The following is a 27,246-nucleotide window of genomic DNA, read 5'->3' on the forward strand; positions in this document are numbered from 1 at the left end:
TTTTCTATAATGTCACTGATGTCGACAGTATTTTTAAAAATGTATTTTAAATCTGGTCTATGGATTTTTATCAATGACTGTAACAGTCATTGGTCCTTACTGTGTCATCTGGAGGATCTGTGTCAGTTGATGGATTTTACATGCTTTCAGATATAAACGCAACCGCTAGGAGCGTAGGTTTCCACTTGTCCTTCCTCTGTACACCAACGTTACACACCAACAGCAGGCAAACCCCGCATCCGCCAGTATCCCGTCATTATCACAAAGAAGGCGCTCTGCCCTGGTGGAGCCCTGTCGATGCAAATACCACTGCAACTCTCCATAGTTGAACTAACTCACACATAACCAAGATGGCGGAGTCCGACTCGTGGGGTAAGAATCGTAACTTCAAAGGAATGTTAAGCCTTTAGAGTAACTGACTGATGGCTGATTAATGTAGTGGATCGTTTTACGTTCTCTAAAATGTACTATTTGTGGCATTTCATCACAGACGCTGAGAGCTTCGAGCCAACTGAAGCGGGAAAGAAGCCAGTGGCGCTGCTGGACAAGTGGGAAGGCGAGGACGAGGATGAAGACATTAAGGTAACAGGATAGCTAGGCCGTCGGTCAGCCGGTGAATACTCGCTATTTCAGTGTGGAATATTAAGCAAATCTTTGTATAAATTACATTAAATATAGTTTAGAAACCTGAGGTGTTTTGTAATCATGTTCTTTATCTCACGATCCTTCTTGTTTGCCTGTTAAGTCAGCTAGCACAAGTTAGCAGGATGTTACCGGCTAGCCGGCAAAGAAGTTTAACAGGCAGTTAACCATTTAGATCGCTCACGTTCGGAAGGGAATTGATGTCCTAATTTCGGTTTTCTTAAAACTACCGTACCTGTCAACGTTTTAAAATAGCAGTCAACATCTAGCACGGTATCATGTTGGCATGACGTTAGCTAACAAGTGTCGTCACATTAGCCGGCCGGTTAGCCAGCAACCACGTTGTCGTTCCGTATGCTGTGCCGGGAGACCTCGAGCATATGGTGCTAACGGCATAATTTTGAAAGTAAGCCGTCCAGTGATGGGCACATTTATGGGGAAATGTAGTCGCTACAGTCAGTAGTATGTCACTTTTGTAGTACCTAAGTGAGTTAACTCATCCTTGAGATGCTACCAGTTGATACCAGCTATCGTTCTTAGCTATGTACCTTTAGCTCGCTAAGCTAAGCAAAGAATCTGCTCAGTTGGCAGACGTTTCCATATGTCAACTCAACGCATTTGTTTCTTGTGGTAGCATTAGCTATTGCAACACCTATTGTCAGTTGAAAATCGTTTTAATCATCAGCCGGTTAATGTGTCAAATGAAACTTGTGGATTTTGTGCTGTGAATGTATAGTTTTGATGCCTTCTGCATGGCATACGTCACCCTGACTGTCATTTTGTGACATGTGACTTGAGTGGGTCAGTTTTCCCGTAGTAGTCCCGGCTCCCGTAGCGATGTCTCAAATGATCTCTCAGATCAGGCGGTGAGTGGGATGGTGTCACTATCCCGTTTTGCGGTGTTACGTCCCGCCCTTTGTGCACCCTGTTCCAGAGGCCTCTCCATTTTCACGTACCAACCCTCATTGAGCCTAGAAACGCCTAGTTTTGTTTTTCAAGCTTTTCCTTTAGACCCGGTACGCCAGCTGAGCACCAAGTGTGATTTGTCTAATTTTGACCGTGACTGTGTCTCAACATGAGCACACGTGAGGCCAGATGGACACCCAAAACAGTAATGGGCCGGTCACCAGGTGCACCTTCCGTTGTTACCAGCTCTCCAGCAGCATTTAGAGTTTTGGTCTTAAACTAGCTAAGTGCCTTAGAAGCGTGCAAAAACTTGTCCTTCACATATACCATCAAAAAGAGTTTGACTATGGTGCCAGAACTACTTCCTTATAAAAGCATACCTCAAAAAGTGTTATTTTACTCGTATTGTTTTGTCTGTTTGAATGCCTAGTTAATCAGATTAGCGGCTGTCATATACAGAATAGAGTGATTGGTCAATAAGATGTGTAAATAAATCAAAGGTCTGTTTAATGGAGGCGAAGCTAACCACTGAACCATAGATTTATAGACCAAGTGGAAGTGAGTTGCTCTCAGTCCAGTCTACTCATCTTTCTGACGACGACTTGTTCATTTTTGTACCATCTCTTCAGTCTGTTTGTAAACCTTTTTCATGCTTCCTGGCAGTCTGTTTATTCTTCTAAGTCCACTCCTCCTCTCGTCAGTCTTTCAGCTCACTTGTTTCTCCCCCTGCCACAGGACAACTGGGACGATGAAGAGGAAGAGGGAAAACAGAAGGCGCAGGAGAATAAGCCAGGTGGGCAAGTATAAAAAGACGCCACAAACTGTAGGAAGGAATTCATCCTGTCATGGAGGGTTATGGACTGAGATCAGAATAAACCTACAGACAAGAGGCTTGACCTTTACTTTATGTTTTGGAAAATACAATTGTAACTGACACTTAGACTTTTATCCCCTTGCATTTCTGCAGAAGCGAAAGTTTCAAAAAAGGAAAGATTAAGTGAAAAGATCAAAGAAAAGGAAAAACTACATAAACAACAGGAAGAGCTGAGGAAAAGGGTAAGTACAATGATGCATTATGAATACTTTCAGACTTAGACCTTTTTCTGTAACAGAGCTCTGACAAACATGTTTGTGCATGTGTGGTTTAAAAAAAAAAATATCGGACAATACTGAAATGAGTTTGAGAACTCTACTCACCAGGCTAGGCTGAAGTTTGTCACGTACTTTCTTCATCTGATTTCTATCTATGTCTGTTTACATTATTAGATTACAGTTTAAATGTGGCTTAGTGAGGTTGTTGACATATTCCATTGGGTGAACACGTTATTAGATTGCAGGTTGTAATGTGGACATGACAGACTTGACATTTTCCCCTAGCTATACGGAATATTGTAAAAGGAAGTTTGAACTTTCCTCAGTTGTTTCGGTAGTTAACTTGCAGAGTTAATTCCAGTGAAAGGACGTTTGTATGCATTAGACTGCATTTAATTAAAGGCCCTCTACACTTGATGTGTTTCCCTTACATGTAGTCCGCGATTCGTGTTTCAGCGTTGGAAATTGATATTTTAGTTCAACGGCCAATCAAAATTACAGCCCTCCCTTCTATGCTTCCGAAGCACCATGTTGATTGGCTGGGATTGTTTATGGCTCGGACCGAGCCACAATGTTTGTTTCCATTTGCAGAACCGGGACTGTCTACGAACACCGGAGGGTTTTTGATCGCATACACAGAACGGACAGCTAGAGGGCCGTGAGAAGCAATATACTGCATTTATCAAAAAGTGTATGGCATTAGAATTGCGAACTCTGCCGTGAAAGGACGTTTTTGAAATTGTGTAGGCCTACACTACCAAATTGTGTATCATGTAGTGCTTTGTAGACTTGATGTTTTTCCCACTGCTTTGTGGCACGCAGCTAAAGGAACGTCATTGAATTGCATTTTATGTAGTGCTTTGTAAACTCAACGTTTTCCCCTTCCTGTGAGACTTGTAGTTAAAGGATCTTTACGTATACTATTAGATTGCCTTTCATGCAGTACTCTATAAACTTGACATTTACTTCTTTATGTATGATTAGCAGTTAAAGGAAGTTTGAAATTTGTATATGCCTGCGTTATTATGTTACAATTCATGCAATACTCTGTAAACTGCTCTGTGACTGTACTTGTTTTCTTATGTGTGTAATCTGCAGTAAAATGAAGTTTGATACTTGTCAAAGCCTACGTTATTATATTCCATTTCATGCGATGCTCTGTGAGTGTTGTTTTTTTTTATGTGTGTAATCTGCAGGTAAAGGAAGTTTGATATTTGTATAAGCCATTATTAATATTATATAGCCTGTCATTCAGTGCGTTGTAAACTTGACGTTTTCTCTTTGCTGTACAGTTAGCGGAGAGCGAGGAGACCAGAGAGCTGACCCCAGAGGAGCAGGCAGCAGACAGACTGAGGGCCCTGAAGCTCCAGGAGGAGGCTGACCTAGAGCTGGCCAGGGAGGCTTTCGGTGGGTCTTCCACTCTTGTATTCCAACATGGATAAATGCAAGCAAAGTTTTCTGTATCATTTTCTGACAGACATTGGTGACGTGGAAGAGCAAAGCTGTTGGGAGAAGTGTGTGTGTTTTGCGGGGAGGGGGCTCTTTATGTGAATGAATGAATGACTAATTCAACGGCCAATAACATGCTTGTTGTCTTGGGCGGTTTAAAAATGGCAGAACTAAGCTGATCATTTTTCTAAAAAGGTTGTAGGGCCTTTTAAGGTGTCGTTGTTCTTGCTGGAGTGATACATATTTAATTACGCGAATACTTGCACAGAATGAAAGTTCTGAAATTTGTGGACAAAAGATAAATGCGTAGATAACCGTCATACTAACTTGCTTGTTCAATCTGTTTCACCGTTTCCACACTCCACGGACACCAACACAATGTTTTGCTTATTTTTTGTCTATTCTGCCCGCTGGGTATACACTTGGTTAAATATTTCTACTGCAGGTGACTGGATACTTTAGATTTACACATGGCTCGATGGTACTATAGTATATTTTTCATGTTTCGGGTGACCTTCATTCACTCAGCAGATGCTTTATTTCAAAGTGAGTATAGTAGTATGGTAAAGATGTACAGTCTTCTCCATGGCTGCCTTATTTCATTACCTTGGTGGTGATGGCAAAGAGCTCTACCATTTGTACTGCAGGAACCCTTGGCTAGGTCCATTTAACGGTCTTGGATAGATGATTATTGCTTGAGGTTACACAGTTTTACATATATGTGTCGAGGTACTAGACTAGCCCCTGGTATTACAAACTCCAATACTGCGGTCTGATGGTAAAAATAAATCCTCAAAATGACACAGCACTTTTCCCCTGTGCTGCATCCATCTCGTGCTTCCACAGGTTCAGCTATGAACTTCGAGCCACTAGAATTGAATCGTGTGTGTGTGTGTGTGTGTGTGTGTGAAAAATGTCAGAAATTCTGTGCTGTTTATGAAGTGCCACATATTAAAAGTGTAACTAACTAATTAAGTGTTTGTTTTCAGGTGTGACTAGCGATGCCCCGCAAAACAGTGATTCTGGAATCGACGCCATGAACCCCTCGTCCAGAGAAGACTTTCTCACGTTTGAGAAACTGCTGAAGGAAAAGATAACACAATACGAGAAATCTATCCATTATTCTACTTTCTTGGAGTCCCTGTTTCGTGAACTCTGTATTTCATGTAAGTATGGTATCTTTGCCTGAAGAGTGTTAGTGTTTGTGTGTGTGTGTGGTGGGGGTTAGCGTAGCGTTTTTGTGTTGTCATTGGACCACTTGCTCAAGATTTGAATTGTTCTCATGTGAACTTTGTCATGGTGTTGTTTACTCTTCAAATGACTCCTCACCTAATGGGTTTTTCCCATCATTACTCTGGTCTGCAGTGGAAATGGAAGACATGAAGAAAGTCAGTAATTCTCTGACAGTTCTACTTAATGAAAAACAGAAACAAGAGAAGGTATGTTCAGTAGTCCTTGTCATTTTAAATGTAGCATGATGAAGCCTTTTCTATTTTTATTTTTTATTTACCTGTATACTGGGTATCAGTTTTTAGTTAGGTATTAAAGCCTTTGGTCCTTGGGGTTTATCAAGGTGCCCTGACCATGAAGCTACAGGAAAACAAACTGCATCCATGTTTTTGTAGTACTGTCATAGCGTAGCTGCACCAGTTAGCGGCCAGTCTTGTTAAATAATCGATATGCTGCAATCATTCTATTAATAGATTAACATGACAATGCTAACATAGCTTATAGCACACGCATGCCGTTATATATATCCCATTACCATAGACTCCCTAGAATACGACTCAGCCTCTTTTTTGTATTTTGCAGAAGCTTGCAATACATAGCCACTTTCGTGCAGACCTGTTAGTAGCCCACAGCGTTTCTCTAAGAGGTGTGCTCACATGTTGCAACCCTCAGCTAATATCTCAGGCTCAGTCAGTCTTCTGTGGTCATTTTAAGCACCCCTTCACATAAACTAACTGAGGCATTGATCAGCTCCTGAGGTTTGCCATGTCTCATAAAGTGTAGTTCCTGTCATGCTCACTAAGGGGAGCTGTTGAGCTATGTTGGGACTCCTTCATCGCAGCTTTGCTGTGATGTTTAATAACGCAATGAAAACAAAGCACCCATGCTTGCACCAATGCTTACACCCCCCATGTAGAAACATCCATGTGGTTAAACAAATTTGACTTTGCTTTGGCTTTGTCCTTCATACATCTCCAAAATGTTTGGGGTTTGTGTTTTATTTGTGTTTTGGCTTTATTTTGTCCTTTAGCAAATCGCCAAGGGGAAGAAGAAAAAGAAAACCAATCTGAATCTGGCTGGCGGTGGCGTGAAGGCAAAGAGTAGAAACGACTTTGACGACTACGGCGAGGTAGGCGGTGGGGGCTACGATGACTACGAGGAGTTCATGTGACCGCGTCCTCGCCACCCATCGCTCACATCCGACCCCCCCCCCCCCAAAAGGAAAACAAACAAACAAATAAACAAACACTTAACCAACGTGTCCCTCGTGCAAGCCCGTGCCACCAGGCAAAGCTGCGGCTGAACAAACATGTCAACCCTGTACTCCGCTCTCGCCGTGAGGGCCACATCAAAGGGAGCTGCTTACACCACTTTTGTCTTTTGGTCAACAGAAAGAGAATGACAAAATATACATATATTATTATATATTGAATTGCCTTGTATTTTTCCTTTTTTTTCTTTTCTTTCTTCATTATTTTGAGAATCGGCCAGCCTTCTAAAAACAAGAGCTTTATGAAGTTAATCCAGCGCTTCAAGTGTCCTCATACATGGCTGTGCTTAACCTACACATTTTAGCCAGATTTTCAGATTTTTCCCCTCAAAGAAATGGAAGTACATTTTCAAAAATTGAATCATGTTTCATTATCAACAGAAAAAAAAGTGGCTGACAAGAAAAGTATTACTTTTTCCATAATTGCAGTTACATAGAAACTAATTTGATGTTCTATGCAATAATTTCATTCAGAATGTTTATATTACTACTTGGATTATTTTGCTTACCTGGTGAATAGGTTTTTTTTCCTACTGGGAAGTGTGTAGCATCTAGAACTTAAATTGCCAAACAGATCTGATGCACATGTTGTCCTCAATTTCCAAAAGTTGCTTTTAAGTTACCAGTTTCCAGTGCTTTTTTAACACCCTACGTGGTGATCAGGGCCTGAAGTGTTGGATGAAATCAGAATAAATCATTAGTCATGAAGGGACGCAAACTAATGTGATATTCGTTTGCAGCCATCTTCTGGTTCTCTTTCTCTGGAGTAGTCCTTGCAAGCAGAGTCTAAGAAAATTCTTCAAAACAAGGAATTTTAAAAAACAAAAACAAAAAAAAAAAACCTCAATAAATGTTATTTCAGATTGACCTGGATATTTTTGTGCGTTTTTAAACGGGAGTGGAGGCTAGTTGTGTATGGCTCGTTAACATGAATCCTGCGGCATGAAGGAGAGTTGGATGGGAAAAGATATAGTGGGGAGGGGGTGGCTGAGGGGCACTAGAAAGTTCTTTCATAAGTGTTCTCTCAGCACGGCTTCAGCGGCCTTGTATCAAGTGTCCAGAGAAGCGTCTTCGGCTGAGCTAATGTAGCCGATGGGTTTTACGACATTACTGTGAAATACTAGGTTTCCTCCCCCTTATCTAACCCTTGAAAACCTTTAGCTTCTGCTGGCTGTTCTAATTAGAAATGTGGAAATGGACAACTGAGATCACATGACCTGCGATGTTTTTTTAAAGTATCTAATTTAATAAACTCATCAGCCAAAAGAAGTTCCATGGTTGTTTGTTGGATTCATTAAAGATGCAGGCAGCTTAAATTGGAATCACAAGTGCACAAACTTTTTTTTTGTGGTTTTATTTAATCTGGTTGGGTTCGTATGAAAAGTGTAATAAATATACCAGTATTTACAGTTTCAAGTAGTAAATATTATCACAGTACAAGTAAGGAAAATGCATAATTCAACATAAACAGCTTCCCAACAGATGGTCCCTGGGCCTGAATAATCTGCGTAAAATATGATTTAGTATAAGGGCACTACTATTCACCTTTCAGAACTGAAGAGAAAAAAAATTAAAACAAGCCAGTCAGATACTGACATCATGATTACAACATTTTTTAAACATTTACTACCTCACGCCTTCAAAAAAAAATCACTCAGCTATGTGACATTGCTGCAGTGTGAGTGTGTGTTTTTAGGACGCCAGCCTTAGACACGTACATTTCTCACAGGGTTTCGAGTGCTCCGCCTACGGTTGCCTCTCAGGTTTCCTGATGCCCCGCCTCTCTGCCTTCTGTTACCCCGTTGCCCCTGTGGCTGTCTCCCTGAGGTCACCGAAGCCTGGGCGCCTTGCGCTCCCTGGGGGTTCTGAAGCTGCTGAAATACGCTGGTCCGCGTCACCTCGCGGTCACCGCAGGTGAAGGTCAGCGCCACGCCCTCGCCGGTCTTCATCACACGAGATGTTCCGTCTGAGGTACCATCGAAGCAGCGGCCCAGAGCGATCTCCTTGGCCGTGCGCGGGTCCTGGTCCGTTACTGTGTAGATGCCGTAGTTGTGGCCCAGTGGGTCGAGTGGTGCCAGCATGGTGAACTCATTGGTGTCGTTGTTGACTGCCAAAGGCAGGTGATTGACCAGGTATTCCTGCAGCATTGGGGTGACATTGTCACGTTTGCAGCTTCCCTGAGGAATGATCTTTACCAGTGTCCGGTCCACACGGTCCTGGTCATAGAGCATCCCGCTGCACTTGAACTCCAGGCAGACAGCAGAGACGGTCGCCTGGTCCATGTCCCTGATGCTACGGGTGTCTCTGAGGCCGTAGAGTTGGCCCACAGTGCGGGGGTGTGTGCCACCCATGTTTCTGGACCGCACATTGATCTCGTGGGGGGAGTTGATCTTGACTTTGATGTAGCACGCCCGGTACTCCATGGGCTTCGGCCACCAGGCCAAGTAGTCCTCAGTCCAGCTCATGGGATCATCCTCATTGAACGGAACTGTGTTGTAGTCGTAGCGATCGCCCTCCGTCCTGAAGAAACGGAAGTGAGGAGCATTGAAGGGAGCCTCTTCACACTCTTTCAGGTTCTCAAAGGAGTAGATGGGTCCGTTTGATTCCTCAGCCGCGTTGGGGCTCGGCTTGGCCAAATTGATGCTAAAGGCCGTCTTTTTCACTCGTTGGTCTTCGTGGTCTGTCCTCTTGTAGTCCAGCTTCCCCAGATAGGGTTGAGGAACTCCAATACTGTTAGGGTTCAGCTTGGGTGAGGACGCCACGGCTTCTAGTTCCTCTCCTCCCAGATTGGCCATGACGTAGGCGGTGTAGGCATCAGGTTTCTGGTCGTCGCAGAAAGCAGGCAGACAAGCTCCGTTGGGACCCGTGATGACACTGTCAAACCTTCCCCATGCCCGAGGGTTGGAGGAGAACCCAGGCGTGGGCTCGTTGTTGATCAGGGTGGTGACGACCCCCTCGACCTGCTCGCTGGGCATGAAGCGCTCGCTGCGGAACACCCTCACCTTCACGTAGCACCTGCGGTTCTCCGGGACGTCCAAGTTGAACAGCCTCCTCTCCCGGATCTCCATGTTGCCGATGAGGAATGTCCTCTCCTCCCGTTTGCCTCTGCGTTTCTTCTCCATCTTCAGGTGTCCTTCCTCTTCCCACAATCCAGTCTCGGGGTTCAGGGACCAGAGCATCATGCTGTTCAGGTGCTCGGGCATCGTCACCTGTCCAGCATCCAGCTTCACCTTCACCTCCCCGGCATTGAGCGACTCTCCGGCCTCCTCATCCCGGAAGTCCACTGAGAACATCCCATAGGTCCTGAGCGGCAGGGTGTCACCTTCATCTCCCACAAAATTGAGGTCACTCTGGGCAGCGGCAGCTGTCGACACATCCCTGGGATCCAGGAAGGTGACGCTGGCCTGAACATTGCCCATGTAAACTTCCCCGTTCTCTCGGTAGAAGGCGTTGGGTGGGATCTCGATCATGGCGATGGGCTCTTGGCCGGACACCTCTCCAAGCTCGATGGTGTTGGAGTCGATGGAACGAAGTGTGACGGGATCCTTCTTCCTGAGCAGCTTTATCTCGTGGTACACTGCTCCGCCTTTAGTGTTGAACGGCAGCACCTTGGTGGTGTTGACGAACTTCTGCATGTTGTCCACGAAGGTGATCACTAACCTCTCAGTGTCTGGGGGCACCTGGACCGAGAAGGTCCCTTTGTAGCCCGTTCGGCTAACCCTAACCCCATTCATGAAGATGTGGCCGAACCTCATGGGCTCCCCGGTATCGGCTGCCACGGCTCGTCCTCTCACGATGGCCTTGGTCTCCACACACTTCTTGCAGCCGCACTCGGTAATCACCATAGTGGGAAGCTGGTATCCCTGGCAACTAATCTGTCTTTCCTCCATCTTGGCAACGCCACAGCAGTACGACACTGAGTCCTTGCACCTGATGCCGTTATCCAGTTGACCCACACAGGTTGCTAGCGGGCATCTGCCCACGTCGTAGTAGAGAGAGTCGGTTTGACTCTGGTGGCAGTCATGTGGGAGGCGGATCAGGTGGGATTCTGGTTTTGGGTTGCAGGAGGCCTCGTCTTGACCTTCACAGGCGATGGAGTAAAAGAGCAAAGCAGATGAAACGGCTTATTACAAATGAAAAGAAGAAGTCAACACGAAGGAAGGATTATTATCAATTTCCTCAAGACTGGTAATTAGTCCAAAAGAAAACAGCAAAATGTCAGCTCCCCTGTGCATATCCCTATGCTGTACCTCACACATCTGTTTTATATTACAGGTTTGTATTGTTTTATTTTGAGGTTGCATATGAATGTTTAAACACAGTTGGCACAGAGGTGCTGCATCAATAGTGAGCGGTGGTGATCTGGTCTTCATTGCTCATGGAGGAATAATGGTGCTCGGTGGAATGTAGAATTCCACAGCCTGCGTGTGTGTGTCTGTGTGTCTGTGTGTCTGTGTGTCTCTGTTTGTGGCTGTTTTGGACTTCACTGCTCCTGCAGGACTGCTGGCCCTGCAGTATTATACCCCAGCCTCTGTGTGCATGTGTGCGTATACTCCTCTATGACAGTGAGAGCAGCTGGTTTGGACTTGACTGCTGGCCCTACAATAGTATTGCCCAGCCTCTCTCTCTCACTTGGCTGTGTGTGTGTGTGTGTGTGTGTGTGTGTGTGTGTGTGTGTGTGTGTGTGTGTGTGTGTGTGTGTGTGTGTGTGTGTGTGTGTGTGTGTGTGTGTGTGTGTGTGTGTGCGTGTGCTTGCGAGAGAGAGAGAGTATGTGAGAGAGAGAGAGAGAGTATGTGAGAGAGAGAGAGAGAGTGTGTGTGAGAAAGAGAGTGTGTGAGTGTGTGCGAGAGAGAGACAGTGTGGGTGTGTACTCACCAATGACAGTGAGAGTGGATGGTTTGGACTTGACTGCTCCAGCCGGACTGCTGGCCCTGCAGTGGTACTGCCCAGCCTGGCTCAGGCGCAGGTTCCTCAGAACCAGAGTGCTGTCATAGTGATGCGTCTTCCTGTCTAACAGGCTGCCATTGTGGAACCTGGAAGTGGACACATAATGAAGCATATTAAAGCAGCACAACTCAACAAAAGCTATTCGCGAAAGGCATGCTAGCAGCTAAAACTAACGAAATCTCTTGAAATGTGCTGACTTTGACATTATGACAAACTAGTTACTCAACGACTGTCCTTACACTGTCAAACATCAAGCAAGTGCAACATAAGACAAAGCAAGATTGCTAATAAGCTACTTACTAGATCGGCAGAAAGTAAATAAGTCAGGTCGGCGGGCTGCGACGCGATTCTCCATATTAAATGTCATTGTGGCGCCCCAATTTTTTTTGAGCTGTTATTTTAAGGTTAAACTGCTTATCCTAACCCTAATCCTGAAGTATAATTGTTGCATATTAGGGCTTTAATAATGAAACCCATTTTATACATCAAACTTCATTACCTCGATAACACACTCATAGTTATAACACAGAAGAGCGTTCAGAGCACAGCTCACATTAGGATAGGGGCCTTATATCGCACTTCAATGTCATTTATAATGAAACTCTCATAGTACAATGGTGGCCGAAGTCATTTTGAAGAAATATCGGACCTCCGAACGTTGGGTGGCTCAAATCAATGGAACATTCTGAGAGTATAATAATTATTTGTAATGACTGCTGGAAAAGATGAATGACCACTACCATTGGCAATCGATTTTATGCTTCTAATTCAAATTTTTATTTCTTACAATTCTGCAAGTAGTCTGTTCACTTTTCATAACGGTAATTCATTGCAACTTGAAGTCAGCCAGTAATCTGTAGCAACGCAACACCTGAAACTTTAAAGTCCTATTTGCGCTGTGTGTCGGGGGTCCTGTTAGTCCTGAGGGGATTTATTTTCTGATCCGGACTATACATTATCCCGTACGAAAATGCTATACATTATCCCGTACATAAATTCTATACATTATCCCTTACATAACTGCTAGAACTTACCACTGGAAATCAGTCGGCTCTGGCTCTCCACTCACTTTGCAGCAGAGCGCAGTGGTCTGTCCCTCTCTGCGAATCTTGGCCTCTGGGTTCTTCAGCACATATGGTTTCTCTGCCGAACACGGAACATTTAATCAGAATCTTTTCCACACACACGCACGTACAGAACACACATGTACAGAACACACCCATGTACAGAGCACACGCACGTACAGACCACACACACATACAGAACACAAAGACTGTGATGGTGACAGGAAAGTCTGAATTAAGATCCCTACTATACAAATATAACAGAACTTAAATTAACATGAATTTGCATTTGACACTGCACCTATATCTTGGAACTAATGTGGCCGTGTTGGAGTGAAATGAATGATATTTCCCTGTTAGGCCCTGATAATGTGATATACTACAGATAAGCGTAAAAACAGAATTAATGATTGCTGAACTAATGACAGAGGAAATGAATACATTATGAATATAATTTCAGAATGCATGAACATAATGCAAATAAGATTTCAGTGTCCATGTGTTCCCATAATTGCATTAATCACCGGGCCAGTAGGTTAATCTCATTTTGAAAGGATAAACTGGTGGAGTTTATAATTATATGCATATGGATGTATTTATTGTTGGAAATGTGTCTTTTTCTGTTTTCTGAAAAATGAGACCCTTAAAATGATTTCTCTCCGTTCACGACAGTCCACATAACCACTGCCTAAATTCATACTGGGAGTGTTTCTATATGAATTAATAAGCCCATTATCCTTTGCTTGAGTTTGGAGCCAAATAAAGAAATATACACACTGTCAGTCAGAGCACAGAGGGGTGTGAACTATGGACGCGAAAATGCATAAATGTATAAACCTTCAAGTGCACAAATCAAATGTACAAATGTATAAAGTCCCACAAAATAATTAACACATACGTGGATATACGTTTTGTGGCTTGAAACATTAATCCTTAATGCATAATACATGTAAGGCATGAGACATGCTCTGATTCATTCTGACACCTGTGTAATGCAATGTGCAATACGGCTTAAATCAAGATGTGGCTTGAAGCGTTGTGTTAACACTTAATCCCAACATTAACACATCATCATTTGTGACTAAATACAGTCTGTTTGCTAAATATAAGTAACTCTTTTCCTACCTACAATAAGGTAGTGTTTAGCGTGTAGTTTTTTAATTTATTTTATTCAAATGAGTTGCTCTTCATTTAATTTTCTACCCTTCGCCCCAACAGCCCTTGGCCCCAACAGGGTAGGATACCCCTGGTAGAGAGCAGCTATTGGCATGTGTGGTTATTCCGAACATGTCATTTTTAGATTTGTTTACACTGCATTTCTCTGGACGTGTCACTGTATGCCTGTCCATCTCCAGACCTGCAGTGTGTTATGTGTCATGCGTAGTGTGTGCCATGCGTAATGTGTGTGTGTGAGAGTGTGTGTGGCATTACTGGCTCGCTCCAGCTTGACGTGCAGGACGGAGGTGTGCTCGGCGCTCAGCGGCACGATGAAATCGTGTGGGGCGTGGTCCAACAGCTGCACGGTGAGGGAGGAGTTTCCGTCGGGACACACCCCCGGGACACGGAAGTGGCCGTTGTGGTCGGAGAGCGTCAGGAGTTTGGGTTGCGGGCCGGAGCGCAGAATGGCAGCACCGGGAGCGGGGAGACCCCCGGAGCTCCGGACGGACCCCAACACCGTGTGGCCCTCACACATGCAGGCGTCACATTCTGCGTTGACCCGACCCATGGTGCACTGGTGGTTACAACCTGGAGACGTATGTCAGAGACAGACAGCCATTAGGAAAGGAGGTTCCACATGTGACTGGATTTGTAAAGCAAGTAAGACAGTACTTACTTTTTATTCCTAATTAATGACATGTCCCTGCAGCACAGTGAAAATGGCTTTTAAGACTTTAATCCTATCCTATCCTTTAAACAATCTTTGGGTCTGAGTGAAATACCATTATTTGAAGGATAGCTCAAGCTATTTCAAAAACCAGGCAAGGACAGTCGTACCAAAATATGCTTCAGTGACCTCTCACATTTTTGTTGTAAATCAGTTATATTAAGAGAAATGACTGAGAAATGACGATCTGTTAAACAATAACATTACTAAATGAAACTTTAATCAGACCAGTAGGATGACTGAGTGGTTCTGTACCTGGGCACTCTGGTCCTTTGCACTGTCTCCCCTCCACTGTTGGCCCGTTGCACTGCTGCCCCCTGAGGTTAGGCTTTGAATTGCAGGCTCTGGAGCGCATCTGCGTGCCTACAAGCCCACACTTTGCTGGGCACTCAGTCCAGTCAGACCAGGGGCCCCAGGCTCCCTTCACAACGGCTGGGCTCTTATCTACATACAGGAGACACATTGAGGTACGTCCCCTCAGTTTATGCAAACATAAACAGAACAATGTTGGGCTCATTTAGGGTTAATGTCCACACTTTCAGTCACTTTGGATAAAGATTAATGCTGAAGCTAAGATTAATGCTGAATAAATAAATGTAAATGTATCATCTAAAAGTGCATAGAAAGGCCTGTAACTGGCTGGAGGGCACATGGCCTGAATCTGATGTGGATTGAGGCCCGGGCAGCTCAGGACATAGCACTCCTCTGGGGAGGCATGAAACGACAATCACATTCACATTTACCCACATGGCCTCGGATCAGACAGACAGACAGACATTAAGGCTGCACTAGGATTTATGGTGATTTAAATACCTTACGTTCATGATCTCTGCAAGACATAAAGAAGCATACTGTTCACTCGACTAGCATCCAAAATGTACTACCAGTTCTATCAGCAATTCTGCCCACTGGGAATTGAACTCATGACCTTGGAGGTGTTAGCACCATGATCTATATGCAGTCCACAGGATACACAGGATACCACAATGGGAAGATAGAGAGTTCTCTGTACAGTGTTATTGGAATTTTCAAGGTTCTCAAACCGTTCTGACAGCGCCAGAGGGAGGTGTTATGCATGCATATTAGAACTGAAACCAAACAGAGACTTCAAAGTCGGCCATTTGCCTCCTCAACTGTAACAGAGATACATATCCCCAGGCACTGTGATCCCCCCTCCCTTCCTCCAATGAAAAACTCTAAATGAGGAAGTCCGTGCAAATGTCCATATTCCCATGCCTGACGCTGATAAATGGGAATGTCTGTGTGTCATACAAATGAATTATCTGAGCATGAGGATCCTTTTTTTCCCCAAAGTTTCATGGCAAGCTACAGCTCCTTTCCTCCTGATCTTTCTCTCTCTTCCTCTTTTCTTTTCTTTTCCACTCTTTTCTTTTCCTCAGTTTCTTATTCTACCATTTCCCATTCCTTTACATTTTTTTTTTATTTTTCTTGACCCTTGACTTTTATTTCTATAGTGCCAAAACATTTATCTCAAGACTCTTTGATAAAATTCCTCTCCTTTCTCTCTTGGTCTCTTGGTTCTTTCCATGTCTTTTCTGTCACTCTTTTCCTTTCCTTTCATTTCCTTTACCTCCATCTCTTGTTATCTCTCCTCTACTCCTCTTCCTAATGTCCCTTGTTATCTCTCCTCTACTTCTCTTCCTAATGTCTTTCTCTCTCTCTCTCTCTCTTTCTCTCTCTCTCTCTCTCCCTGTCTCCTCTCTCTCTCCTCTCCCTCTCCCTGTCTCTCTCTCTATATATATATCTCTCTTACCTCTGATACAGAGGAAGCGGACAGCGTAGTTGGAGCAGTTGCGTCCGGCGGGCTGCTCGTCATTGGCGCACCAGAACCCGACGGCCGGGTCCACATGCACCCTCTCCCCCGTGTTCCCAGCCGGGATCCAGTTGGTGGTGCGAGCCTCCACGGCCTGCGGTGACTCACACACACGGGAGCGGTAGTAAAAGCGGATTGCGTCCAGTTGCTCATAGTCCCCCCGTCCGCCAGGGTGATCCACATTAAACCAGGTGGTCCACTCAAACTCATCTGGATGTGAAGACAGCAAAAGCATTGCAAGTGAGTATAACGGTTGAAAATAATTGCATCCACATGATTTAACATCCATCCTAAACTAAACGAATCAAATCGGGCAGGAAACCCTAAAGAATAATCAGCCCTAGGCCAACTAAATTCACTTTATGGTCTTGAAATGATACTTTTCATATACTACAATATATACATGTCCCCATTAGGCTCTGGGCCAGGAGCCCGAGGGTCCGTGATGAGGCCCTTGAGGTTTCCCCAAGGCTGAAAGATTTTAATTATTCAAGATCTATTTATTTTTTTTACCAGAAGACTAATGAGCCAATTATGGTTAAGAGGGCACACTTTCTTGAACAGAAATAATTATAAATAAATACATTATTATTCTCCCCCTTGCTTGTATGTGTGACGCCCTAAGATAGTATTCCCAGGCCTTGCAGTCTGTGTTCTGGGACTCTGTCTCTAATTATAGCCTATAGAAATCATAATCAGACATAATCATTGTAGCACATTGATGATTTTCAGACTAAAGTCTGATTGACGAGGAGGACACTTGTAGTAATTTGGACCAGGTTATAGAGTGCTGCAAAAGGCAGAGGTCTAACCTACAGAGTACAGACCTATGGTTCTCACAGTCCTCGCACTGTCTCCGCTCCATGCTCCTGTAAGACATTCAGTAATACATCTTTCATTAGGCAGAGCCAACACATCATAGGCATCACATATTTCTGCTACTCCGGTCCTCTGATGGGCTTTCCATCCAATCTCAGCTGGGGGCTGAGGTGGTGTTTGCTGTGAGTGCCTTGCTGATAAAAATAGTGCTTTGTCTTCAGTGGTGGCTCTAGCTTGTATGGTGCCCTGGGCGAAACCCCCCCATCAACAGAAATTGGATTCACACTGGTTTTATATTACTCTTAAAGATTTCATACAAACCAGAAAAAATGCAACAATATGTGTGATATATATATATATGTGTGTGTGTGTGTGTGTGTGTGTGTGTGTGTGTGTGTGTGTGTGTGTGTCTGTATACAGTATACAGTATATTGACAGTATTAGTGTATTTGGTGGCATTTTGATTTTGACAGATTTGACTAGTTGCATAGAGTACTGTATGAAGATATTAATGGAAGATGCTGCTAGCGAGTTCCCCGCTTCCCCTGCCTTGGGCCTCCTGTGGGGAAATCTGAGGTCAACCTACTCTCGCCTCCCTCCACATGTCATACTCATGAGTGGGAGACCTTCACAGGCTTCAGCCTCCCTCCCCATGTCATACTCATGAGTGGGAGACCTTCACAGGCTTCAGCCTTCCTAGCACACGAAGTAGAATCAGGGCCCCTACTCTCCACACGGTGACCTAATATCATTAATGTGACGTGCAAATGAGGGATGGAAAAGCGATCACGCAAAATGTCACCATTCTGAATTGTATGTGTGCCTATGCAGACCCCTCGGCGAGTTGGTGCCCATGGCGCCCCTACCGCTAGATCCGCCACGGTGTGCCTTACGTCAGACGGTTGCTCCGCATTACATCAGTGTGTCATTATAAGGTGTGTGTGTGTGTGTGTTTGTGGGTGAGTGTGGTGGGAAACAGACGCTAGTGCTTAATGTGTGAGTGTGAGTGCGTTGGGAAACAGACGCTAGTGCTTAGAGGCTATTGTGTTGCAGCACTGCTAATGCTTAAATGCAGACATTACTGTCAGGAATCTCTGTGGTGTCTTTGAGTGCACACACGTTCTCAGCTGTTACTAGTTAAGTGCCTTCCACAATTGTCTCCTCACAGGGGACTGTGTTAAATGGGACTTCCTCTGTGAATTACAAAAGCCTTGTAACTAACAATATGACATCTGTAGTGTACGCAGTGTGGAACCCTCCGGCAGCACGGATGTGGTTTACCACTCATGCCATCTCAGCTTGTAGCGGGTTTCACAGTGAAAGACTGCTGCTATCTGTGCTACTGGCGTTCAGATAGTGTGGCCAATTGATGACAGGTGTCAGTGCGGCCCTTAGCTCCCACAGTAAGCAGCTTCCACTGCTGTCCGTCTCACAGTGTAACCAGACACACACACACACACACACACACAGTGGTGGAGCTGTTGTGTTTATGACGGATGCTTCTTGGAGGCGAGGAGAAGGAGGTCTCCAGGAGAAGCGAGAGTAGGCGGAGGCAATCGTTTGTGAGCTCCCCTCACGCCCTCTAACTCAGTGTGCACTTGGGGCCAAAGATTCTGCCACGGCTGGATTTTCGCACGTAACAGAATTACCCGTGCCGTTGCTCAGGCAACAGTCACGTTCCACTCTTGGTAATGAGCGTGTTTAGTAAGAAAGAGAGAGAAAGAGAGAGGGGGGGGGGGGGGGGGGGGAGAGAAAGAAAATTCACATGTTCGTTCTATTAAGTTGACAACCTCTGACAAGGGAGTCTTAATACCCAGGCCCTGTCTAGCAGTCGATCACTCATGTTGACATGGTTGGGAGATTATGCTGGGGATATAGGGGGCCGTGGCTGCGTTTGCTTAGCATGGCTTGACATCAGGCTCTCCTGTAGGAGAATTTATGAGACAATTCCCTGGCAAATTCCATTACCACCCCGTGGCACTTGATGGCTGAACTGCCTGATTGAATTGGGGCACGCAATGATGTGATTCCAGCGGCCATTAGATCATGTATGTTGTGGTATGATATGGAAATGCCTCTGCGGGAGGGGTGGTGTGTGGTGGTGGTGGGGTGAGTGGTTGTGTGTGTGCATGTGTGTGTGTGTGTGTGTGTGTGTGTGTGTGTGTGTGTGTGTGTGTGTGTGTGTGTGTGTGTGTGTGTGTGTGTCTGTGTGTGTGTGTGTGTGTGTGTGCGTGTGTGGTGGTGAGGTGTTTGTGTTTGTGTGTGATTGTGTGATTGTGTGTGATTGTATGTGTTTGTGTGTTTGTGTATGTGTGTGTGTGTGTGTGTGTGTGTGTGTGTGTGGTGGTGAGGTTTGTGTGTGCATAAGTGTCTGTGTGTGTGTGTGTGTGTGTGTGTGTGTGTGTGTGTGTTTATGTGTGTGCGCGTGTGTGGTGGTGAGGTTTGTGTGTGCATACGTGTGCGTGTGTTTGTGTGTGTGTGTGTGTGTGTGTGTGTGTGTGTGTGTGTGTGTGTGTGTGTGTGTGTGTGTGTGTGTGTGTGTGTGTGTGTGTGTGTGTGTGTGTGTGTGTGTGTGTGTGTGTGTGTATGGTTGTGTGAGAGGGGTAATGGAGTAAGCTCCCACTAATGGCCATGCCTTCCAAATGTGAGAATATCAGATCCATTAAACCAGAGGGTTTTATGATCAGATTGATAAAGTCCCACTGTTACCACAAAGGGGCCCATGTTGAAAGGATCTCAACAGATCATATCATCGGAGCCAAGTGTGTTTGTGTGGAATGGGCTCAGTGAGGTGAAATAAACCCTCCTGCACATGTTCACTCATAGACACGTCACTAGTGTACATTCACTGTTCACTCACAGACACACACCACTAGTGTACATGTTGACTCATAGACACACCACTACTGTACATGTTCACTCATAGACACATCACTAGTGTACATGTTCACTCATAGACACATCACTAGTGGACATGTTCACTCACAGACACATCACTAGTGGACATGTTCACTCATAGGCACATCACTAGTGGACATGTTCACTCACAGACACACACATCACTAGTGTACATGTTCTCCCATAGGCACATCACTAGTGGACATGTTCACTCACAGACACACACATCACTAGTGTACATGTTCTCCCATAGACACATCACTAGTGGACATGTTCACTCATAAACACATCACTTTTCCCTGTCAGAACTCAGTTTTATGATAGTATGACTTTTATATTTGCTGCATGAAATTATATTTACTGTTTATAATAGATTTACATTTATGTATACTGTTTATAATAGATTGACATTTATATTAACTGTATGAATCCTTTTCCACGACTGTATGACATGTTTTATGAGCAAATAGGAGTCCTTTGTTTGGTAACATTTCCATGGAAAGCATGTTGGGTTCCAAAATACACTTGGAGAACCTGGAAAAGGTTCCAGATCAAACTCTGTTTTGTAAGAGCAGGGAACATTTCAGGTGGTAAGGAGCAGGGAGAGGGGAAGGACAGGAACTGACCTTGTGCAGAGCTTCTGGAGATTCCCAACAGGAACAGGACGACACACACGGACAAGCAGCTCATCATGCGCCTTATTGCTGTTGCCTGCGACCTTTGAACTCTGACCCTGGGCAAAGACTGACTCACCACGAGGTCGTCCCCAACTCTAAGAATAGTCTGTCCACAAGTTTTCTGCAAGTCAGAAGATAAGTTTTAGTCAACAGTAAATACACTGTGTAAAAGTTTACTTTTGGAGAAAAAAAAGATATATTTCAACACTTCATGTGTTGGACAAAGATCAGGATTTACAGTTTCAACTCTTTGCACAAACAAATGGAAAGGTAGTGTTTCAGAATTCTCAATATTTAGGGCAGAATCCCCATCATTAATATTATTTGATCCTCCTGATCCTCTTTACAATTTGCTTAAGTAAATAATCGATATGCTGTACAATAACTGCCTCGTGAATTGATGTTATTACATATCAACAACTCCAAACCTGATTCTACGTTTTGTGACTGAGTGCCCTTGCATAAGAAAAGACCACTAATTGACAATCAATGTAGTTCTTAGCTCATAATGCAGACAGACACTAGCTATAGAGTGAGGCCCAATGAGGAAGAACGTCTACATAATGTTTCTCCATGTCTGAAGTTGTTCAATCTCATGAAAAGACTAGAGTGTGTTTCACAGTCCTATTGTGATTAACTTTACGATATTGTAGTACATTTAGAAGAATACTCTGAGAAAATCATGTGCAACCACAAAACAAAACAAAATATGGGTGGTTTAAGCCAACAGCTGCAAACACACAGGTCCCATGAGATCAGAGCGTCGCATAACAACACATAGCAACCCATCATAAACAGAAACACTCTCTTTCTGACTCATCATTAACTTTCTCTTTTAGATTATTTTACAGAGGGACGACTGCCATCCCCTGACCCTTGGTCCCTGGGAGCAAAGAGGGTCAGTGTGATACAGAGTTAAACAGCGGACCAGCAGTTAAAGCACTTCTCAGGTAACACAGCTGTGCGAAACATCACCGGGTGTCAGGGGAACGGGAGAATTTTCCTGCATCCACATCTATGCATATTCCATATGTACTGTTTCTCTCTCCCTCTCTGCTTTTTCTTCCTGTCTTCACTCGTTCTCTTTCTCTAAAACACTCTCTTTCTTTTTGGTTGCCTTTTTGTCACACACTGTAAATCTTTAGGCATCGGCCTGCGTTCAGCATCAGTGTGTATTTTAAAGAAAATGGCTATGCCACGTACAACACAATATATTATTATATAGTATTCATCCTACTCTCTAAAGAATAAAGCCTCACAAAACTAAGTCTTCCTCAAAGTTATGCGGAACGAAAACCAAACCGCGACTGCTATTTCCAAAACCAAATATATTTCAGACAACTTTGAAAAGCTGAGACGCAAACTTTTTCAGACGTAAACGTAACTCTCACAGGCTAAAGCAGAAGTGTTAAGAAATGAGAGAGTATTTAAGAAACAGGTCTTACCCCTGCCCGACAGTCTCTGTGCACTGCTCGGTAGTCCAACGGCTCTTTCACCCCCCCCACAAATAAAAAAAACCTCCCCTCCTGTTGCTGTAGGTCAGTAGCTGTGTGTGGAATCTGCTGCCTCCCCCCGCTTATATAGCCTGAGACTGTGCCCAGGGGTCGGCCAAGAGACACCCACAGGAAGCCAAATGACAGCGTGCAGAAACCACAAGCATGCCCCCCCCCCCCCCCCTTCTATACTCCTGCCCCCCACCCAAAAAAAAGCAGCTTAGATTTGTTGTACGGCATGTGTTTATGTGTGTGTGTGTGTGTGTGTGTGTGTGTAGGTGTGTGTAGGTGTGTGTAGGTGTGTGTGTGTGTGTGTGTGTGTGTGTGTGTGTGTGTGTGTGTGTGTGTGTGTGTGTGTGTGTGTGTAGGTGTGTGTAGGTGTGTGTAGGTGTGTGTGTGTGTGTGTGTGTGTGTGTGTGTGTGTGTGTGTGTGTGTGACTATGGGCACCAGCAATGACTTCTCTCTGAACTGCTCTGGGACACATCTAAGGACACTTATCAGCTGTCAGACCTCATAGTCCCACTCTAGAGGAAAAAACTCTACAGAAGTTTCCAGATAGATCTTTGTAAAGAGTCAAGACAAAAGCTGACTCTCCAATGGATCTGACTCTGGTCTTCCAGGAAACCAGAACCATTACAACCAGAACCATTTCAGTGTAAGCCGCCTCTTTACAAAGCTTAACGTTCTACATTATGGCTCTACCAGCTAAAAGTTCGTACAGGCATTGAGCCATTTGTTAGCAAATTATGACATTTATATAGCTGAATATACATTTATGCTGCTGCATAACCGATGGCCAAGTCAACCTCTAAACAGTTCCTCAAAGAAGAGTTCTAAAACTGGAACCTACAAGCCTCTGAACTCCTCAGGGTATTTGAGCGGACTCTTTTCATCATTGAGCAGAAGCTGTGGACCTTTCTGGCCAGCAGTTTGTGACCAATAGAGGGTGAAGTGCTGAGAGATGATACGCATGATAGCAAACAGATGATCAGACAACAAAACAAAATCTTACGTTTCCACAAACACAGGCACCACACACACAAACATATGCTTACACACATTCCACAAGTAGCGCCGACGCGCAGTTCTTTGATCAGCTGTGGAAAGAGACTCTCATTATACAGTCACTCTGGCAGCGGTTTACTTTGACTGTATCAGCAGGAACAATACCTCTTCTGACATCAACTGTTTACACTGACGACACCGATGAAAAAGGGCCGCTGGACCAAACGAAGGCTGAGTCTGAGTATTATACAGCATCTTACAATAGTCATTAATCGGCCTGCTTCTTGAGTTGTTGATAAACAGCGTGATAATGATGTGCCTAAACAGTCAGCCCGAGAGAAATGGTCTGGCACAGAATGGCAGCTAAACCCTTTGAGCTCTGGGCTCTGATCTGGTACTGCTCTGACATAGATTGCTTGGCTCTGTACCAGATCAATGCAGTGTTTTCAGAATACCCGTTTCTGTCTAGTGAGTGAGCTGAGATGTCATGCTCTCTGTTATGTCATCTCAGATCCAGTGGTGAAGCCAGAACACATGTCCTTAATTACACTGATGGAATGGTTGGACAGGTGGGCAGGAAATCACCATGGTGAATTAGAGGGCAAGGTTCAACCCAGGGCTTCCTGGAAGTGTGGCATACCATGGCATGGCTCGCAAATCAGCTATAAATAAATAAATGCTCAGTATTTCTTTGACTGAATAATTTGTTGATTCCACCTACAAGTTTATAGGATGTTGTTTAGTAGAGGACTCCATGTCCTTTCCATTAGTGAACCAAGAAACTTGCAGCTACAGAGACGGTGATTCTTTACGTAAATGTAACATGTATGTCTGGTTGTCTGTTTTTCTTGAACTCAAAATCCCATAATTCCATGGCTGTGTTCCAAAATCATCAAAATAAATACTAATACAAATCTGCTCAGTGTGAAATTACCCCAGTTTTAGCTGAACCAGAGTTTCTTAGAAGGGAAATCATATCAATTTCTACTCACATTTCAGTAGCCAAATGGCCGCTCCATTCTCAGTGATGCTTGCAAAGCCGAAACCTTTCTCTGCTCACCAATAGACCAAAAAGTATGAAACCCTTCAGCTGATTAGATCGCTCCGCATCTGAAACCCATTATATTGTTCTCTAAGCTCTTGAAGCCGTGCCACAGCAGTACACAACTGCTTTCTTTTAGGCACAAAGAAAAAGAAGAAGAAAAAAAAACACGACGCGAGAATAAACAGGAGAATGTTAAGTGACTCAGTAAGACAACAGATGTTTCCTTTTATTTGAGCTTGATATCATTTATCATTCACATGTTGTGTCCTTAGAGAGAAATTACATCACCCCACAATGTTATAGAGTTTGTCTGTAAATGTTTCCAGCCCTAACTGCTCTCCATACCTGTTGTGTAGAAATAGTGTTGTGTTGTTCAAGTAGTAGAACTTACTTATAGGAAATTATCTTATTTCAAAATACCCTGCAAGGGAAAAGCAAAGCACATTGTTTAACAGAAAAGGGTTAAAACAAATTGTGATTCATCTTGGCTTGGAGTATGTCGCCAGAACACATCAAGTAATTTTATTGGGTAATATTCAAACCTCAATGTGTCTTGAAAAGCTTTTAGATCAATCATGGGTCTCTGGTATAAAGTGATGGGACTTCGTGGGGTTTTGCGGGTCCATGAAGTCACTGGCAGCTCATCTTCTGTGCCTGGAGAATCTTTGTGGGTAGATATTTGGCTAAAAATACTCAAACCCGTCATGACTTCAGACACTCCTGGAAATGTTAAGTCGTTTGAGAGTTCTTCAGACGTAGACGCTATGGTATAAATTCAAAGGCATTGTTTGCACAGTAGGGTTACTACCACACGGCAGACCAAGATCCAGACAAAGTGGTTCTCCTTTAAGTTCACATCAGAGCTTTGCTGTAGTCCCACAGGGGCCTATATTTGGGCCTGTATGATGTGACAGTAACTGCAGTTCTCTGGCTCAACACTGCAGTTGTTCGTGCCTGTATATCGGGGATAAAAGTCAGGCTGAGATCACCTCCAGCTCCTGTCATAGTCATTTATTTTTGTGTTAGTGTCTGTGTGTGTCTGCGTGTGTTTATGTTTCTGTGTGTGTGTGTGTGTGTGTGTGTGTGTGTGTGTGTGTGTGTGTGCGTGACATGTGTTTCTTTGCTTTTGGAGTGCATGTCCCTCTCGTTTCCTACGTGTCCTAAGATGCAGCAGTGATGGAAATACATTACCATAGCTTTATGCAAAAGCCCCCTCCACCACCTTGTCAGTCTGAATGGAAAATCAACCTGTGTTACTGAAGCCCTGGCCCGTGTTTACCAGCCACTGCTAATTGCGTTTCCTCTGCAGTGATTTGGTTTGGTGTGAGGTCATTAGCCACGGTGAGATCAGGAAGCTGCTGTCGGCACACACGGCGATAAGTGCCAGCGACCAGAAGCGACGAACATGTTTCTCTAGACACCGAGGTGTAATTTCTGCCTGCAATTACAGGTAAGTGATAATGACAGGGAAAGGGAACAGACCATACTCTCTGCTAGACAGGGGCCTAACTCATGGCACACACATACACATTGTAAAAGTAACAGCTTGTATTAATATGCATCACACTATGGATGAGGCTATGCATTTTGTATGCAATGTGTGAATGTGAGCACACACACACACACACACACACACACACACACACACACTCCTTCATTCTTCTAATCCATTAAACCAAGGCTACAAAAGCTGCCAGTGCTCCCTACTGTGTTTCAACTGACAACTTTCAAAAAGGAGACAGCAATTTACAGTGGATCTGTTCTTTTTCGCACCATGGTAAACACTATTTACAGGTCATTAAGAGGAGACAGGGTTGAGACGTTCTGCTGCCCTTCAAAGGCAGATGTTCCTGGCTAACCAGCCAGGGTGGGAGGCAGAGAGACCTGGGTGGGGGCGAGAAGTGGAAAAGGCTAACAAACACAAGCAAACACGACGAGTTTATCCGTCTCCAAGCAACAGAGCCAGGCTGGCAGCGTGTAAAGTGCCACATGGCTGGTAGCTGGGCGCTGGGCAGGTAGATGCCTGCTGCTTCATGACGTGATGTGAATGCCAGCGGGCAAGGCCTCAGAAGGTTTCCACGCTGAGGCAACCGTCCAGTGCCATCCAGACGTCCATCCCAAAACACAGTGCCAAGTTAAATGCAAGACAAACATAAAAAAAAAGGAATAAAATCCACCCTACCCCATGCACCCACCAAACACTCCTCAAGGACCTCTCTGCTGGTGTGTGTTTGAGCTCTCGACTCTGGCTGTTTGTGTGTGTTTGTGTCTGTGGGCGTCTGAATGGGCTCCGGGCTCCACCAGGGCAGCGTTTGGTTCTGAGAGAGGGGCCCAGTCAGACTTTAGGCAGCGGGATCATGTGCCTGCTCTCGGCTCGTATGTCCAGTAGGCACAAGCAAGTTCGGTCACAGGCAGGAGACAGGCTGAAGACGGGCAGGCTTTGGTGGTCGGGCCTCATGTTCTTTGTGGATGCAGGGGGGGGGACCCTCTGTCTGATTGACGACTCTAGCAGCGCAGGGCGACTCGAGCATGCCGGAGCCTTCTGGAAGAGTCATTAGAGGCCCCAATCACAAGACAGGAAAAAGAAAGCTGCAGTGCTTCTGGCTTTCTCCTCGCTTACAGCAAGACGGGGGGACCTTCCAGGAAATCAGCTCTAGTTCTTCTTCATTCTTGTATTCTTATCCTCTGTCTTCCTCACTCTCTCTCTCATTTTAAACCTTGAAACATGGGCCCCGGAGGGACAAGGAGTTAAAACAACAAATCAGTGAATCATCGGAATTTTTTGATCAGCACTTGCATGACATGTGACCTTTCCCTCATTGTCAAACATCTCCTCATCATCCAGAGACAGTGAGTCAGTGAGTTTGAGGAATGACAGCTGAGGGACATCTGAACACCAGGCTTTCGCTCATCTGCTGAGGTGAAGTCTTGACAGCCAGATACAGTCCGCTGGCAAAACGTTTGTTTTTGCATTAACCAAAATACTTT

At 44.6% G+C, this 27,246-nt stretch overlaps 2 protein-coding genes across 2 annotated transcripts; one reads left to right on the forward strand and one right to left on the reverse strand.

The window, feature by feature from the left end:
• Positions 1-210: 210 nt before the first annotated feature.
• Positions 211-6,522, forward strand: eif3jb (eukaryotic translation initiation factor 3, subunit Jb). The gene is made up of 8 exons (XM_080840350.1): positions 211-372; positions 491-582; positions 2,284-2,341; positions 2,516-2,604; positions 3,933-4,047; positions 5,079-5,255; positions 5,455-5,528; positions 6,350-6,522. The coding sequence occupies exons 1-8, from the start codon at positions 351-353 to the stop codon at positions 6,488-6,490; spliced, it is 768 nt and encodes a 255-aa protein (XP_080696476.1). The 5' UTR covers positions 211-350; the 3' UTR covers positions 6,491-6,522.
• A 1,383-nt stretch (positions 6,523-7,905) lies between these two features.
• Positions 7,906-22,251, reverse strand: cilp (cartilage intermediate layer protein, nucleotide pyrophosphohydrolase). Its single transcript, XM_080841233.1, has 9 exons — positions 22,160-22,251; positions 20,664-20,835; positions 17,148-17,189; positions 16,261-16,530; positions 14,742-14,930; positions 14,033-14,347; positions 12,572-12,680; positions 11,466-11,623; positions 7,906-10,670 (listed from the first exon to the last, which is right to left on the reverse strand). Exons 2-9 carry the CDS (start codon positions 20,728-20,730, stop codon positions 8,296-8,298), a joined length of 3,525 nt encoding a protein of 1,174 aa, XP_080697359.1. The 5' UTR covers positions 20,731-20,835; positions 22,160-22,251; the 3' UTR covers positions 7,906-8,295.
• Between the last annotated feature and the right edge of the window lie 4,995 nt (positions 22,252-27,246).

This window comes from Sprattus sprattus, assembly GCF_963457725.1.
Source record: "Sprattus sprattus genome assembly, chromosome: 6".
Lineage (NCBI taxonomy): Eukaryota > Metazoa > Chordata > Actinopteri > Clupeiformes > Clupeidae > Sprattus > Sprattus sprattus.